The sequence below is a fragment of the Heterocephalus glaber genome, unplaced genomic scaffold (assembly GCF_053883595.1).
Source record: "Heterocephalus glaber isolate CG9 unplaced genomic scaffold, H.glaber_assembly_v1.0 deba00001550, whole genome shotgun sequence".
NCBI lineage: Eukaryota > Metazoa > Chordata > Mammalia > Rodentia > Bathyergidae > Heterocephalus > Heterocephalus glaber.
The window spans coordinates 13,879,399-13,895,141 of NW_028258343.1; the positions used below are offsets into that span (position 1 = coordinate 13,879,399).

At 38.6% G+C, this 15,743-nt stretch overlaps 1 protein-coding gene across 11 annotated transcripts in view; it reads right to left on the minus strand.

The window, feature by feature from the left end:
* The window catches only part of Akap7 (A-kinase anchoring protein 7), a 163,679-nt gene that overhangs the window by 95,544 nt on the left and 52,392 nt on the right, over nucleotides 1-15,743 (minus strand). For 10 of the 11 annotated variants that reach the window (XR_015442551.1, XM_087190126.1, XM_087190129.1 and 7 more), the window contains 2 exons: nucleotides 11,763-11,899; nucleotides 8,084-8,244 (listed from right to left, as the gene is read on the minus strand). Coding sequence is in view for 10 of the 11 variants with exons in the window: in XM_087190126.1 (XP_087046252.1) it covers nucleotides 8,084-8,244; nucleotides 11,763-11,899 (298 nt within the window). In the remaining variant the exon portion in view is untranslated. Of the gene's footprint in view, nucleotides 1-4,161; nucleotides 4,317-8,083; nucleotides 8,245-11,762; nucleotides 11,900-15,743 lie in introns of those variants that run through there. The other variant, XM_087190132.1, reaches the window with a different exon arrangement.

Consider the following 15,743-nt stretch of genomic DNA (forward strand, 5'->3'; position numbering starts at 1 on the left):
TCTCTCACCATGCACTAAACTACAATCAAAATGGATTAAAGATGTAAATATTAAAATAGAAACACTAAACCGGCTGGAAGAGAGTTTAGGAAGAACTCTTGAAGACAGTGGTGTAGGAAAAGATTTTATGAACAAAACCTCAGTTGCCCGTGAACTAGCACAAACAATCAACAAGTGGGATCTCTTCTTACTAAAAAGCTTCTGCACAGCAAGACAAACCACCAGCAGTGTGAAGAGACAACCCACAATGTGGGAAAAAATCTTCACCTGCTGTTCCTCAGACAAAGGTCTACTATCTTGAATCTATAAAGAACTTAAAAAAATCAGACCTCCCAAATCTAAAGACCCAATTCAAAAATGGGTATCTGAAATGAACAGACATTTCTCAAAGTGGAAATAGCAAATAAACACATGAAAAAATGTTCAACATCACTGGTCATTCGAGAGGTGCAAATGAAAACAACGCTGAGATTCCACTTCGCTCCAGAAAGAATGGCTGCTATCATGAAATCCATCAATAACAAATGCTGGCGGGGGTTGTGGGGAAAGAGGAACCCTGCTCCACTGCTGGTGGGAGTGCAGACTGGGGCAAACACTGTGGAAATCAGTACAGAGATACCTCAAACAACTAGGACTGGAAGTACCATTTGACCTAGCTATTGCCCTGCTGGGTATCTTCCCCAAAGAATTAAAAGAATCATACCACAGTGATATATGTGCGCCCATGTTCATAGCAGCACAGTTTGTAATAGCTAAAACTCGGAAACAGCCCAAATGCCCATCAGCTGGAGACTGGATAAAGAAAATGTGTTTTTTTTATAAATAGGAGTACTACTCAGCCATAAAAAATGAGAAATTAGAGATATTCATAGCTAAATGGATCCACATTGAGGCAATACTCTTAGGTGAAATAAATAGGACACACATGTGTAAATACTGAACAGTTTCTCTAGTGTGAGAAACTGAAAGTATAAATAAGGACTAAAAGGTATAATAGATAATGTGAAAAGGGGCAAAGGGGAAGGGGAAATGGGAGGGGTAGGGAAAAGGACAGAAGGGAATGGAATTAATATGAGAAAATGAAGAAATGGAAACAAAGTCTTTGTAAATAGGGAGGGATGGAGGGGTTGAAGGGAGGGCAGGGGAAGGGGGAAAAGTAAGAACCAAGAGAGTATGTAAAGGTACAAATTTCCAATGATGAATGTCATTATACTGTATACCTAAAATGTACCAATAAAATAAACTTTTTTTTAAAAAGTTCTATTTTGCCTTGGTGGTTATAAGAACATATAAAGTTGTTTCCCTTATGCAATCAATCAATGAAAGCAAAAATAACAGCAATTGCACGAGGGAAACCGAATTCTGTTCTCAGGGCATTTTTTGTAATGTTTTGTTGAAATTTTTAGGTAAGCATAAATAATTTTAATACCAGTTTTTAATTACAGATATTAAAAGTAACAGTACCTAATACTCAGGAATCAAGACAGGAAATACAGGGGCAGTGGTCTTCGCTAAAATGACAAACCTACATCTTTGGTGTGATATTCCTATCAAAGCTGGTGAGATTGCACATTCTGCAGCACACAATGGATCTTTCATCAGTATTGGAAAATGCCTTTGTGAGACTATTAGCAAAGAATGTATGGAATTCTCAATGTTGCAGGCACCCACCGAATTATTTAAAAGAACAATGAATGACTAATTGGAAATGTTTCTGAGTACAGTGATATTTATATTCTAAAAGAAAATATTAAAACTAACATTTTCTCCAGAATAGTCAGAAAAAGGGGATTAAGTTTGTCAACTGTGGGCATCGGTTCCCAAATGACGTCTTGTTTTTGGCCAACTGATGATTTCAAGTCTTATGTGACTCACAAACATCATTTCATTTGCTAGCATATTTGTTTACACATACTTTGCTCTACCCTGTCCTAAGAATTAGATTTTAAGATGACTCCAAAAAAGTGTACATTTTAATGAAATAAGTGCATTCAAAATAAGGAAAATGAGGCCAGGCATTTAGCTCAATGGTTCCGCCACCTGCCTCACAAGCACAGGGTCCCAAGTTTGATCCTTGGTACCAAAAAAGAAAAGGAAAATGAGACAAAGACTAAAGCTGGAAAGATAAGATAAAACTAGGTATGAAGAAAGTACACAAGAAGAATGACATTATGTCCTATATTCTAAATTGAAATATGTTATCGACTAAATTCTAAGCTTTCAGACAACTATTCTAACTCAAAAAACAACTTAAATATTCAACATTATGAAGCTAAAAAAAAAACTATTTGACCATGGGAAACAGTCCTGATATGGAAATTTTAAAAATAAATGTTTCTAATCAGCTCTGATGTTATTTAACGTATGACATAGTAACACTTATTTTTAAATACTTAAACACAGAAACTTTCCATAAGTTTCTTATAAAATCATCAATATAAGCCAAAATTATGGTAAAAGTAATATGGTAATATAATTCTACAGAGATTTACATGATTTTTTCAATCTATGTATGCAATTTTATGTTGGTTTAGCCCAGTCTAGAAATGTATTTCTCAAGAAGAAAAATAGATTCTCTTGTAATAAAGAAGGAAAAGAGAAAATTTTTTAAATCATTTTGATAAATGTACCTAATATTGATGCAAAAGTCAAAATATTTTCCCCATAAAAGTCATGCTTATCCTTTGGTAGATTTCTTCCTACATATTCTTACTGATTTTGTTACTATCAAAAAGTATATCTCTTGGAAAACTAGATATATTATTTACCTTTTTGTATATTGACCTTGTATCTAGCAATCATATTATGAATTTTAATAATTTTTATAACTTAATAATTTGTTTTGTGTTTGAAACTATCTATCATCTGTTGTCCTTTGTGAAGTTTAAAGGGAGAAGTTTCCTTAAACATTGTATTAACCAAAAATCTCCTAAATTCTTAAAGTTCAGTACACTGGTCACAGTTTCCAATCCTTCCAGCTCTCACTCTTTTTTTTTTTTTTTTTTTTCGTACCGGGGATCCAACTCAGGACCTTGCACTTGTGATGCAGGTGGCGGAACCACTGAGCTAAATCCCTGGCCCACAGCTCTCTCACGCTTGGACTAACACTGATCTTCCACCTTATCACTGTAATCTTATTCCAAGTATTTGCCCCACCCAGACTGTACTGAATTTTCTAATGTGTATGATAACCAATCATGCATGCATCACATCAAATATTCAACCACTCTTTCACCAGTGTCCTTCTTCCTTTGTCCTTTTAACACATCTACATATCAGGGCTCAAGTTTCTCCTCTCCACTACAACATTTGCACCTTAGATTAGTCCTTGAAATGATAACAAATTAGAGAATAATATGGCAGAGTAGAAGCCAGCAACAAATCACAAGATCACCAGGACCTGGAAGCAAGACACCAGGTAAACAACAACTTATCAAGAGAAAGAGAAGAGCTCTGTAAATCAAGAAAGAACTGACAGAAAAGATAAAAATTACAGAGAAACTAAGGAAAATAAGAAAACACAAGGTAACCCCAGACAGGGCCAGAAGCCCCAGAAAAAGCCCACGGTTATTGTAAGTTTTAACAGTGTAGGGTTTTACACTAATAGTGACTCCTTTCCCTTGGCAGGCTAGCTTTGGAGAAGAAATCCACTGCAACATCTGCCATATTTAGGGGTGATATAATTGGAAGCCATTTTGTGAAAGGGTTTATTGTTTAAGACTGAACTACTCCTGGAAGCAGAATTCATAGAACATCCACACTTCATGGTCTCTAGGGTCACCCTACCACAGTGGCTGGGCTGGACACAGCTACGAGACAATCACAAAGAGGGGGAAGGCTACTCACAACCCCCCTGGGAACTTTACTGGCAGAGAGCTCAGGTAGTAGAGGACACAATGGTTGACAGCACCACCAGTTGTGGTGAAAAGCCATTCACATGTGGTCCTCTGGGTAGGCTGAGTGTGAAAGTGCTGGGAATTAGTCCTGTAAACTTCTTGGCTCCCCTTGCTACCTACTTCCATCACAGAACTCACTATCTATTTGCTTTTCCCAGCTACCAAATGCAACACTTGGACATTTGCCATATCCCAGGGTATATGGACAGAGGGGCCTCTGGAGCAAGTGTGGCACTTCACAAGCCCACAGTCTACAAAGCCAGTTGGTAAGAGCAGTGGCTCAAGATACACAGAAGGCCAACAACAAACATGAAAAGCCCCTAAACTGAATACAGCCCTGAGGCAGACAACATACCAGTGACAGGCTCCATCCTGTGGGAAAGGAGGGACAGGACTCAGCATTCGGACAGCAAAAAGTGGCTGTGGAAACATAACAGGCCTCAGTTGTGACTCACTATCTCTCCCCTATACCTGGTAGATTCTAATATCTGGTGGCCCTGGAAAGAAACTATCCACCAACCATCTCAACATGGAGGACTTTTTTGGACTCTTCGCTCCTTGTCTTTGTTTTTTTGTTTGTTTTTCCTTTATCTTTCTTTCTTTTTGGTCTTTGCTACATTCTTTTTTCTTTTGCGTGTGTGTTTGTGTGTTTCTTTTACCTGATTCTATTTTTTTATCCTTTAATTGTATTTTTTATTTCACTTTTCTCTCATCTTTTCTTTCTTTCTCCAATTTTACTTGTTTTTGCTAGGTGTGGTGGCACACGCCTGTGATCCCAGCACTCAGGAGGCTGAGGCAGGAGGATCACCATAAGTTTGAGGCCTGCCTGGGGTACATAGTGAGTTCATGGCCAGCCTGAACTATATAGCAAGACCCTGTCTCAAAGAAAAAACAAAAAACATTTTTTTACTCTTTTTGCATTTTTCCCTTTCCCCACCCCGCCATTTGTTATTATTACTATTAACTTTTATTAATGTTTAGCTCTTTAGCTTACTCTATACAATTATTGGTGGTTTCTTTTCTATTGTTAATGGTGGCATAGTCATTGCCTTTAGTAAATTGTTATTATACGTCAATACATGGTTTGCCTTTGAGTCTAAATTATTATTACTGTGTATTGTTAAGAGTGGTATCAGTTTTGCTTTTAATTGGCTTTTACTGAATGTCATTTGTCTTTGGGTTGTCAACATTACTCAGGTTCATTTTCTCCTCTGTGAGTGGTGCTGGAAATTAAACCCTCAAAGGAAGGCTGAACACTGAAGAGACCCTTGAATAAAAGTAGAAGAGATATCCATCCCAACAGATGCAGAAATCTAAATATAGAACACAAGAAGTATGAAAAAACAAGGCAGCACAACTCCTCCAAATTTCCATAATTCATCAGGAAATGAATCCAAAGACATCAAAGTAGGTGAACTGACAAAAAATTCAAAGACTCATGTATAAAATGATTAATGACTTCAAAGATGGTACAAATAAACAGTTGAATGGAAGACAATGCAAGATATGAAGGAGCAATTCAACAAAAAGAGATTCTGAAAAAGAACCAAACAGAAACCCTGGAATGGGAAAGCACAGTGAGTCAAATCAAAAGCTTGGCAGAAAGCCTCACCAACAGATAGGACCAAAAAGAAGACGGAATTTCAGGGCCTGAAAATAAAGTACCAGAACTATTATATGCAGACACTAAGAAAGAAAAATAAACAGAAATCATGAAGAAAACATCCAAGAACTCTGGGACATGGGTAAAAAACAAAACTTACAAATTTTTGGTATAGAAGAGGGTGCTAAAGTTCAGACGAATAATACAGACTTCTTTCTTTTATTGCTTGCTCTTGCCTAACTGCTTTAGCTAAAATTTTAAGAACTATATTGAATAGGAATGATGAGAGTGGAAATCCTTGCTTCATTCTTGATTTCAGATGAAATGCTTTCAATTTTTGCCCATTCAGAATAACTTCGGTGGTGGGTTTACTGTATACAGCTACTAGTAGACTGAGGAGTAATTAGTCAATACCGAGTTTCTTCAGGCCTTTTATCATGACAGGATGCTGAATTTTTTCAAAGACTTTTTCTATATCTGTCTTTCTTGGTCACTATTCTAAACTTCACCACTTTCCTCAAGTCCCATTTCAGTTTAATATGTGGATCTAATTTTACTGAAACCCTAGACTTGCAATTTATATTCTACTAAAGCTAACTAATTGCTGGTCCCTAAATATACCTTTATTTCTTTGCACATACAATTAATTCCCTCTCCCTAGAATGCCCTCCGACAACCTGTCCAATGAAAAAGTTTTTACTTATTCTTCCGCAATGTAGACTCCTTCTCCTATGAGTATTTTCTGTACCTGCCTTTAGGTACAGAACTGATCATGGTGCATTGTAATTAATTAGTCACTATTTGTTTCTGCACAAGATTGTAAGCTCCTTCAAGGACAAGAAACTTTTTTTTCAGGTTTTTTTAATCCCAAACACCTAAGGAATGCTAGCTAACTACACAGTAACAGAATGAATTATTCCCACTAAAGTATAATTCCTTGGGCCCACGTTAGGTAAAAGAAATGAATATAGAGGAGACAAATTTATAAAAATCTTAACTAAGATCCATGTGGGTGCTTCACCAGTAAGGTCAATACTGAATTTTAGATTCATAATTCAAATGAAATGTTCTTATGTAAAATATACTTAACAGAAATCTTTTACTAGTAAGTTAACTAAACAGCTCCACGTTTGATAAACTTGAATAGTGAACTAAGCAAACTTAACCATATACTGGGCAATATAACTGATAGCATGTAAGTGTCATTCTAGCTCAACAACTACTCTGGATGATCAAGCCCTATAAAAACTCTGATGTTCACAAAAGACTCATCACAAATATCCTAATAGCACAAAAGACAAACTTACCGACAATGAAACCCAATCCTCAATACATCCTGCCTTCAACTCCAGATGTGCTTTTCAATAAGCAATTATTAAACTGCTTAGAGGCAATATGATCCTGGGTGGAAAAGTAGATCACGGACAACATAATGTTCCATATGTGCAGTTAAGATCACTAAAATAAATACATATGTACTTGGGAGAATATAAGGCAATAGACTCCAACTTCACAATGTTGGTTCATTTAAACAGAAGAAGGTCAAGAAACTGAAGAGGACAACATAGTTTATATTACAGTCATACCTTGGTCCTTAACTCTCTGCAACTTGTAGAATTTGGAACTCAGTGTATTTTGATCCAAAAATTCTGTCCTCATACTCATCACTTGTATTCAACACACTGGGTAGAACTTTCCAGCTAAAACAATTTGTTTGGCACTGTTTTTGATACTCATCACACCCACCGGAACCAATTAACAATGAGTACCACTGCACTGCCCAAATCCTTGTTTTCTCTGATAGATTCCCATATATTAAACATATGGACAGACAGAGGGAGAGTGGATTAAAAAGAGAATAAAAGAAAAAGAAGACGGAAAAAGGAAGCTAAAAGTGGGCCACTCATGGACCAATGATGAGAGTGTATGAAAAGCCAAGGATTTCTGAACCTGAGATAAGGTGACACTAAATGACACCCAACCTATAATCTCTGGATCAAACCCCAAAGTCACTCAACCAGGGTGTGTTTTTTTCTACATGTAATTCCTTGATATCTTCAACTGCAGTCCCAACAAATGGTCTCCAAGTGTGAAGTCGCAACCATCACCCCAGGCTTTCTGCTCAGGGTCATAGCTAAAAAGGGAGGGAGGAGTAAGACCACGGAAATGTACTGATTCACCCAGTGGCTCTCTGGGACCGATGACAATTCCCACAAGCCTCCAATAGGCGACTGTTGACTTTTCTTCATTCAGTACTTACTAAGTGTCTGCCACATGTCAAGTCTCATGACGAGCACTAGGACCCTCCAGACTCAGGACTGACACTTAGTGACTGAGTCCAGTCTATCACCTTTCAGAAAGCCCCAGAATCGACGCATTCCTCAGGCCCAAGAGTCACAACAACGTTTCAGGTGCTTTGTTGAATCCCTCACTCACACAAGCAAATACCAAAGCAAGTCACTCATAAAATGAGGTTATACATACTGGCTCCAAAGATTAAAAGACGACAAACCTCTAGGGAAAAATTCACACATCACTTCTTCGGCTGAAAGTATGTCTGTGAGGACTCTGGCATCCATCTTACCTGCAATCTCCAAGAGTGGGGGTCTGTGGTCTCCGTCCACCAGCTTCACGAAGCCAACCTGATTTCCGAAAGTGCCAATCCCTTGGAAAGGCAACGTCAGACATCTGCCCTGCAGGACATCTTCTACCGACTGCTTCAATTCCCAAAGCGCATCCACACCACTGGCAGGAGATAATCGCGTTTTCAGTAACGTATTAAGCAAGAACACATGCAAAACCAAATAAGGAACAAACTAAACCCTTCTAAAGGTAAAAACACCTTCTAGAGCTAACCCATATGATTAAGGCTAATACTGATTTTTAAATCAAAACCACAGGAGTGAATTAAATCTTGATGTAATTATAATTAAAGAGTATATGTAATTATAATTAAAGATATAAAAGTCAATACTATTTTATAGTTCATGAAGAAATTTTTACAAAGTAAATATTCCATACACAACTCAAAAAAGTTACTGATATATATCCCAAAAAAACACAGTACCTATAAAAGTTTATATTGTTTATGTGGAATGTTCTAAATGTTTGGTAAAACTACTAATTAATACACAGTACTTACTATTTGAAGGCACTCTATGAAAATATACATTATCTCTTAAAATATGGTTTTCTTTATAATAAGATAATACATTGTACTTGAATTCAAATAAAATATAAGCTTAATTATATGTCCCAACTGAAGGTACATGCTTGCTACAGTTGTTATTTAGCCTATGTTTATTTAGGTCTACCCTGTGTTTTCAAATCTTTATGGTTCTTTGTAAAAATAAATGTTTACTATATTATTAAATTAGACACTAAAAGATTTTGAATATTTTGAAAAGTAGGATCAATTATTTCCATCTTGAATTTTGGTATAGGTACTTTATTATGTGAAAATAAACTAAACTCTCACTAGAGGGCAGCAATTACTTACAAAAGAAATAAGCACACACTTGCAGTACAGAAAGGGCTTTCAAAGACCCTTCTAATAAACCATCATTAATTTAGAGTACATGCTGCTGAAGCAAGCACGGCCATCATTAATTTAAATTATCTCAATCAATGATCTGTTCACAGTAAAATGTGTGGGGGGGTATTTTCTTAGGTCTTTCATATTTCTAAATTAGTCTTCCTATAAAGTATTTAACTGATTTCCTGACTTTCTTACTCAGCTTCATTTCTCTGCTATGACATAAGGACAACACAGTGTTGTAGACCAGCCTTGTACACGTAACATTTCTTATTGTCCCTGCACATCTACTTAATAAATGCGACCTCACCTAATTGTATTTACAGTCATTTAAAAGGACTGCTAACTCAATACTGGCCCCCACTGTGCTCTGGGAGTTAAAGTATGAGATAGCAGGACAACCACTTTGGGCTCATCTGTCATAAACTGGGGAATTCAAGATGTTCATTTCAAAGGAAACTGTACGTCCAAGCAGGCGTGAGAAAGGCCAAGACTTTTCAGAGTGAATTCCATACATTATTTTTCTTTAAAGAAATACAAGCTGGGTGTGGTGGTGCATTGTATAATCCTAGCACTCAGGAGGCTGGGGCAGGAGGATCACCATGAGTTCAAGGCTAGCCTGAACTATACAGCAAGATCTTGTCTCAAAAAAATAAATTAACAGAACAGAATAGAATTCTAAGACTGGTCTATAGAAAAATTTATAGTAAAAAGATTTTTTTTAAAGTATATTCATATATAAAACAGAATTTTGAAGTTGGAATTCAGAACTAAAGCTTATATTTCAAATTAAGATAGGACAGCTATATTATCAAATCACCTGCTGGATGTGGCCTCTTGCATTTCTATCTTTTGTTTGTTTTGGTTCGAGGGAGGCTTTGAGACAGGGTCTTGCTATGCAGTTTAGGCTGGCCTTGAAACAGACCTTGAACCTTCAGCAATCCTCCCGTCCTAGTCTCCCAGGTGCTGGGATTACAGGCATGCACACCACACCTGGTACATATTTCTACTTCTCTTATCTACACTGTGAGGACTTAAATGACCTTAGGCAATATTTACCTGAATGAATTTCTGATTTAAAAAATATAGTCCCTGCATATTCCATATCTAATTCATTAACCAATACTTTATTAAACACTAACATATGATACTATGTTTTTAACAGTAAGAATAAATATAGGACAAGTAACTGACAATCCAGATAGCTTCCATATTACATAGGATAGGATCAAAGATTAGAGACTTTAAAAAAATCCTCCATACAAACAATGTCTTTCCTGAAAACAATCACTTTTACTCTACTCGGGTGCCCACACTGCAGCCACATCACCACTTACAAGCCGACACCTCTGCCCCTCCAGCATATGGTGGCCCTCTTCCAATCGCTGAAGGTCTTAAGAGAGAAGACCGAGGTCTTCTGAGAAAGTTCTACTTCAAGACTGCCTTTGGACTTGAGACTGTAACACTGGGCCAATTCCTTAAATAATTCTCCATACACACAGACAGACACGTCTGCTGGATAGCAAGATGGCCACCCCACTGGCTGTTTCCCTAGAGAACCCTGACAAATGCGCTGTTCTAACATTCACTCCCTGGGGCACACTTCTTTGGCTTCTCTTCTCGCAGGAACATCTATTTTTCCTTCTGACGGGCAAGGTGACAGCCAAGTGAGTCCATCTACAACTACTACCTACTTGAATAAATTAGTCTCTGCTCCTCTCTGCCCTGAGGGGGTACCCAAGACTGTTGTTAGGAAGACAGCTTGAGACAGAACAGAAGAACAAACTCTGAAGACATAGCTGATAATCACATGCAGCAGGATAGTCTGAGTTATCAATTTATTTTGTCTTCTCTCTTTCATTTTACTTTTTCTTCACCCTCCCCTAATCCAAGCCTTGTTCTTCATTCCTAAGGGGGACAGATATATCTAGGTATAAAACAGAAGTCATCTGCAATCATTCTGGCCTCAGCTTGGGTTTCATCAGCGGACTGTAGAGAAGTCGCAGGGCAAGGGCCACTGGCAGTCTCCCAAAGAACTGGGCGAACAGCAAGGTTTCCCACCCCAGACTGGAAAGCAGTGATCTGCTAGTCCACCTTTATCACGACCCCGGAATAAGAGTGGAGTGGGGTACCAGGACTCTTTAAGAATAACTGGGGTGAAACTGAAATTGTCCACTCCCCTAGTAAAACGGCAGCTCTGATGGCTACACTATAGTGCCTACCACATACCAGGCCCCATACTAAGAGCTTATACATGTACTGGTGGTATTATTTTCTCCATTTACTAAGACAGTCAGTGAATTGCCCAAACCAAACAACTAATAAAAGGTGGTTGAATGATAGTCCCAGAAGTTTTTCCTGGAATCCCAATCTAGAATGTAAAATCAAACTCCAGAGTGGTCACATAATTAATAAGGGCAAAAGAGCCGTGTAGGGCCAGGGATTTAGCTCAGTGGGACCACGTCTGCCTCAAAAGCACAAGGTCCTCAGTTTGATTTCCCATACCAGACAAAAAAAAAAAAAAACAGCTGTGTAACCAAGGGCTACCATTTGATAGTAATACAGTAAAAAAGTCTAGAAGAAAAATATTTAGGTAATTCTATATATTGATTATTAATTGGGATAAAGAATATTTCTTTCAAATTTCAATGACTTTGAGTTCTACTATGTTTATGCATATTGGAGTAATAATTTGAAAAATAATATCCAAGAGAGCTGTATTACTCACATGTTCACTTCATCTTCATTTAATAACTGCATCACTAGCAGGGTAATATGAAAGGAGCCATCGCCCACCATTGCTTTGGCCAGTCGCTTATCTTGTTGTATTACTGCATTTTGCAGGGCTTTAATTTCTCCTGTAATCTAATCACATGTACAAAAAATAGAGATGGGTCAGCAAGAGTTTTACGTAGCAAATTATAAATCAGGGAGAAAAACCATGCCAGGTGTGGTGAGGATCCTTGAGAGCTCAAGGCCAGCCTGGACTACACAGCGACTCCCTGTCTCAAGGCAGACAGGGAGAAAGGGAGGGAGAAAGACAGACAATCTCCAAAATCAGAACAATTCCAAGGTCACGTAACCTACTAATGCTGATTATCAGCTTGTTCCCACATATGCAAGATACTTGACTTAGAGAACTTTAACAGGAGGTACTCCTCTTTTGTTCTTCAGTTGCCCTGTGGTGGCTGCCTCGAGGTCCAGAAACATTTAAAAACATTTACCTTCCAGGTCATTTTGACTTTGGGGAAGAGCCAGAAGTTGCAGGGAGCCACACCCAGTGAATAAGGTGGATGAGGATGCACACCCTAAAGTTTTTAAGACCCTGACACTCAGCAGCAACATCACTGTAGTTTTTTGTTGGTTTGTTTGGGGGTTTTTTTTGGTACTGGGGATCGAACTCGGGGCCTTGCACTGCAAGGCAGGTGGCAGCACCACTGAGCTGAATCCCCAGCCCAACATCACTGTAGGGGTTTTTTTGGGTTTTTTTGTATTTTTTTAAATTAAATTCTTTTATAGGTACATTGTAGGTATACAACACAATTACATTTCTCATTGGGAATTGTACCTTTACATAATGCATCTTGGGTCTTATTTTTTCCCCATTCCTAGCCCTCCCTTCACCCCCTCCACCCTTCCCTATTTACAAAGACTTTATTTCCATTTTTTCCATTTCTCAGCATTTTTCCTTTCCCTTCTTTCCTTTCCCCTGTCCCTCCCACTACCCCTACCCCTTTGGACCTTTTCACAGCAAGAGAAACCACCAGCAGTGTGAAGAGACAACCCACAATGTGGGAAAAAATCTTCACCTGCTCTTCCTCAGACAAAGGTCTACTATCTCGAATCTATAAAGAACTTCAAAAGATCAGACCTCCCAAATTTAAAGACCCAATCTGAAAATGGGCATCTGAAATGAACAGATATTTCTCAGACAAAGAAGTAGAAATAGCAAATAAATACATGAAAAAATGTTCAACATCACTGGTCATTCGAGAGATGCAAATGAAAACAATGCTGAGATTCCACCTCACTCCAGAAAGAATGGCCGCTATCATGAAATCAACCAATAACAAATGCTGGCGGGACTGTGGGGAAAGAGGAACCCTGCTCCACTGCTGGTGGGAGTGTAGACTGGTGCAAGCACTGTGGAAATCAGTATGGAGATACCTCAAAGAACTAGGACTGGAAGTCCCATTTGACCCTGCTATTCCACTGCTGGGGATCTTCCCCAAAGAATTAAAAGAATCATATCACAGTGATATATGTGTACCCATGTTCTTAGCAGCACAGTTTGCAATAGCTAAAACTTGGAAACAGCCCAAATGCTCATCAACTGGAGACTGGATAAAGAAAATGTGGTTTTTTAATAAAATGGAGTACTACTCAGCCATAAAAAATGAGAAATTAGAGACATTTATAGCTAAGTGGTTGCACATTGAGGCGATACTCTTAAGTGAAATAAATAGGACACACGTGTAAATACCGAATAGTTTCTCTGGTGTGAGAAACTGAAAGTGTAAATAAGGACTAAATGTATAATAGGTCATGTGAAATAGGAAGAAAAGGGGCAAAGGGGAAGGAAGCGGGAGGGCTAGGGGAAAGGAAAGAAGGGAATGGGATTAATATGAGAAAATGGAAAAATAGGAACAAAATCTTTGTAAATAGGGAGGAATGGAGGGGTTGAAGGGAGGGCTGGGCAAGGGTGAAAATTAAGAACCAAGAGAGACTATGTAAAGGTGCAAATTTCCAATGATGAATGTCATTATATTGTATACCTAAAATGTACCAATGATTAGAATGAATAATCGATAATCACTGTAGTTTTGATCACACCTCACAAAGACACTCACTACAGAGGCCTTCCAGAGCTGCTTCAGAAAGTGGCAAGAACAACGTGATAAGTGTCTTCCAAGTGAGAGGAAGTAAACTGAGGGGGATGAACGCCAATGTTTCTTTCACCATAATAAAATTTTTTATTTAAATATTGTATATTTTGATCACCTGTTATGGTTTGTTTCTAGATGTCCCCCCAAAGCCTCATGTGGACATAGCTGGGGCTTTTCAGAGGTGGCTGGATATAAAGCATATGATGCTGAGATTGATTCATGGTACAATGCTAGGATTAAAGTGCTAGGATTAAGGGAGTGAGTGCTTCCTGCCCTAAGGGTAGCCTAGACACAATATAGGGTACAGAAAGAGGTTTGTCCCTTGCTGCTTATTGCTTTTTCTGTCTTCTGCCTCCCATGAGCAGTTTTTCCTCTATGATGCCCCTCTGCCATGCTACTGCCAGCCGATTATGAACTGACACCTCTACTAACTGTGAGCCAAATAAACCTTTCCTCCTTTAACTTTAGGTGTTGGCTATTTTGCCTCAGCAATGAGAAAAGCAACTAAGACATTACCCCTTGTAAAAATTGAGAAAAACTGCAAAATGTTTATCCATCTAAGAGGACTGAGCCCAACACCCTTCTTCTACAGACTGGTTCACTGGTTGAGTGGAAAACTCAATGGGCATGCATCTTAAGAAATTTGTCCTTACAATATAGAGTATGACTCACTAATTATGATCTTTTCTAAGAAAAAAAAGGCATTGTGCTTGATCGCTAGTCAGGATTTTTAAGAAAAAAGCTTTATTCTTACCACAAAAAGGTCCAACCAGCAAAGAACATCCCCTTTCTGTAAGAAGTAATTGTCCCCAAGTAAAGGGGTCTGAGGACCTTAAGATTTTTGAGGATAACAATAATTTCAATAAGAATAATCACTGGCATCTTTCCTGATATGTGAGGACAGAAATAACCATGGATACAGAGTTCAAAGCATTCCAAATGCGAATGTTAGAAAATCATTACAATCTGCATGCAGGTAAACACTTCATCTTTCTCCTCTCAGGAACTATTCCTCTGAAACAGGAAGAGGGATGTTTCCTGCCTTCTCCACTTCTGGTTAGATCCAGTCCTAGCCAACTTCTAAATATGAGTGCACCAGAGAGCAGTCTGCATTTAAAAGAGCAAACCCAGAAAAAGCAGAGAAAAGGGAACACATAAAAACCCTGTGAAAGCAGAAGTACTATGAGAGCAGAGGAAAGAGAGGGGCTGGCTGCAGAAGCAGAATTCATAAAAAAGCAGAGATAAGAAAAATACTGACGCATGAGCACAGCAGTCTGTTCGGATACTGGAGGAGCTGTTTTACCCTGAACAATGTTCCCATTGTCTGTGGGATGTGGCTGAGCACAGCACGAGATGCTGTCCAAGGATCTGACATCCCACGACAGAGTCTCTCCTTTCACAAAAACGTGTGTCAAGTTTCTCCAAGTCCTCTGCCTGATTACGCCTGACCTTGGGCTCCCTGTTGTTGCAGAAGCCATTCTGAATAAAAATCTTGTGAAGTCCATTTAGTGAAGAGCCCTCAACCTTGGTCTGTGACCACCTTCGGTATCACCGTATCACCGTGGTTGGCCTTCAGCAACAGTCCCCTCAAGGCAGTTTAGTCACAAGTCCTACGCCCTCCATGTTTCCTCTTTGTAATTTTCTATGCACTGACTCCAATCCCTCCCCTCCATGGCAAGGCCCTACGGCAAGAATGCCTCTACCTGGCTGCATGGCTCCCCTGAATAAGGTCTGCCTTGCCATCTTTAATGAGTGTCATGAGTAATTTTTCTCTATCACCATGTATTTTTACAATGAATTCACATCAGCCTTGGTGGCACACC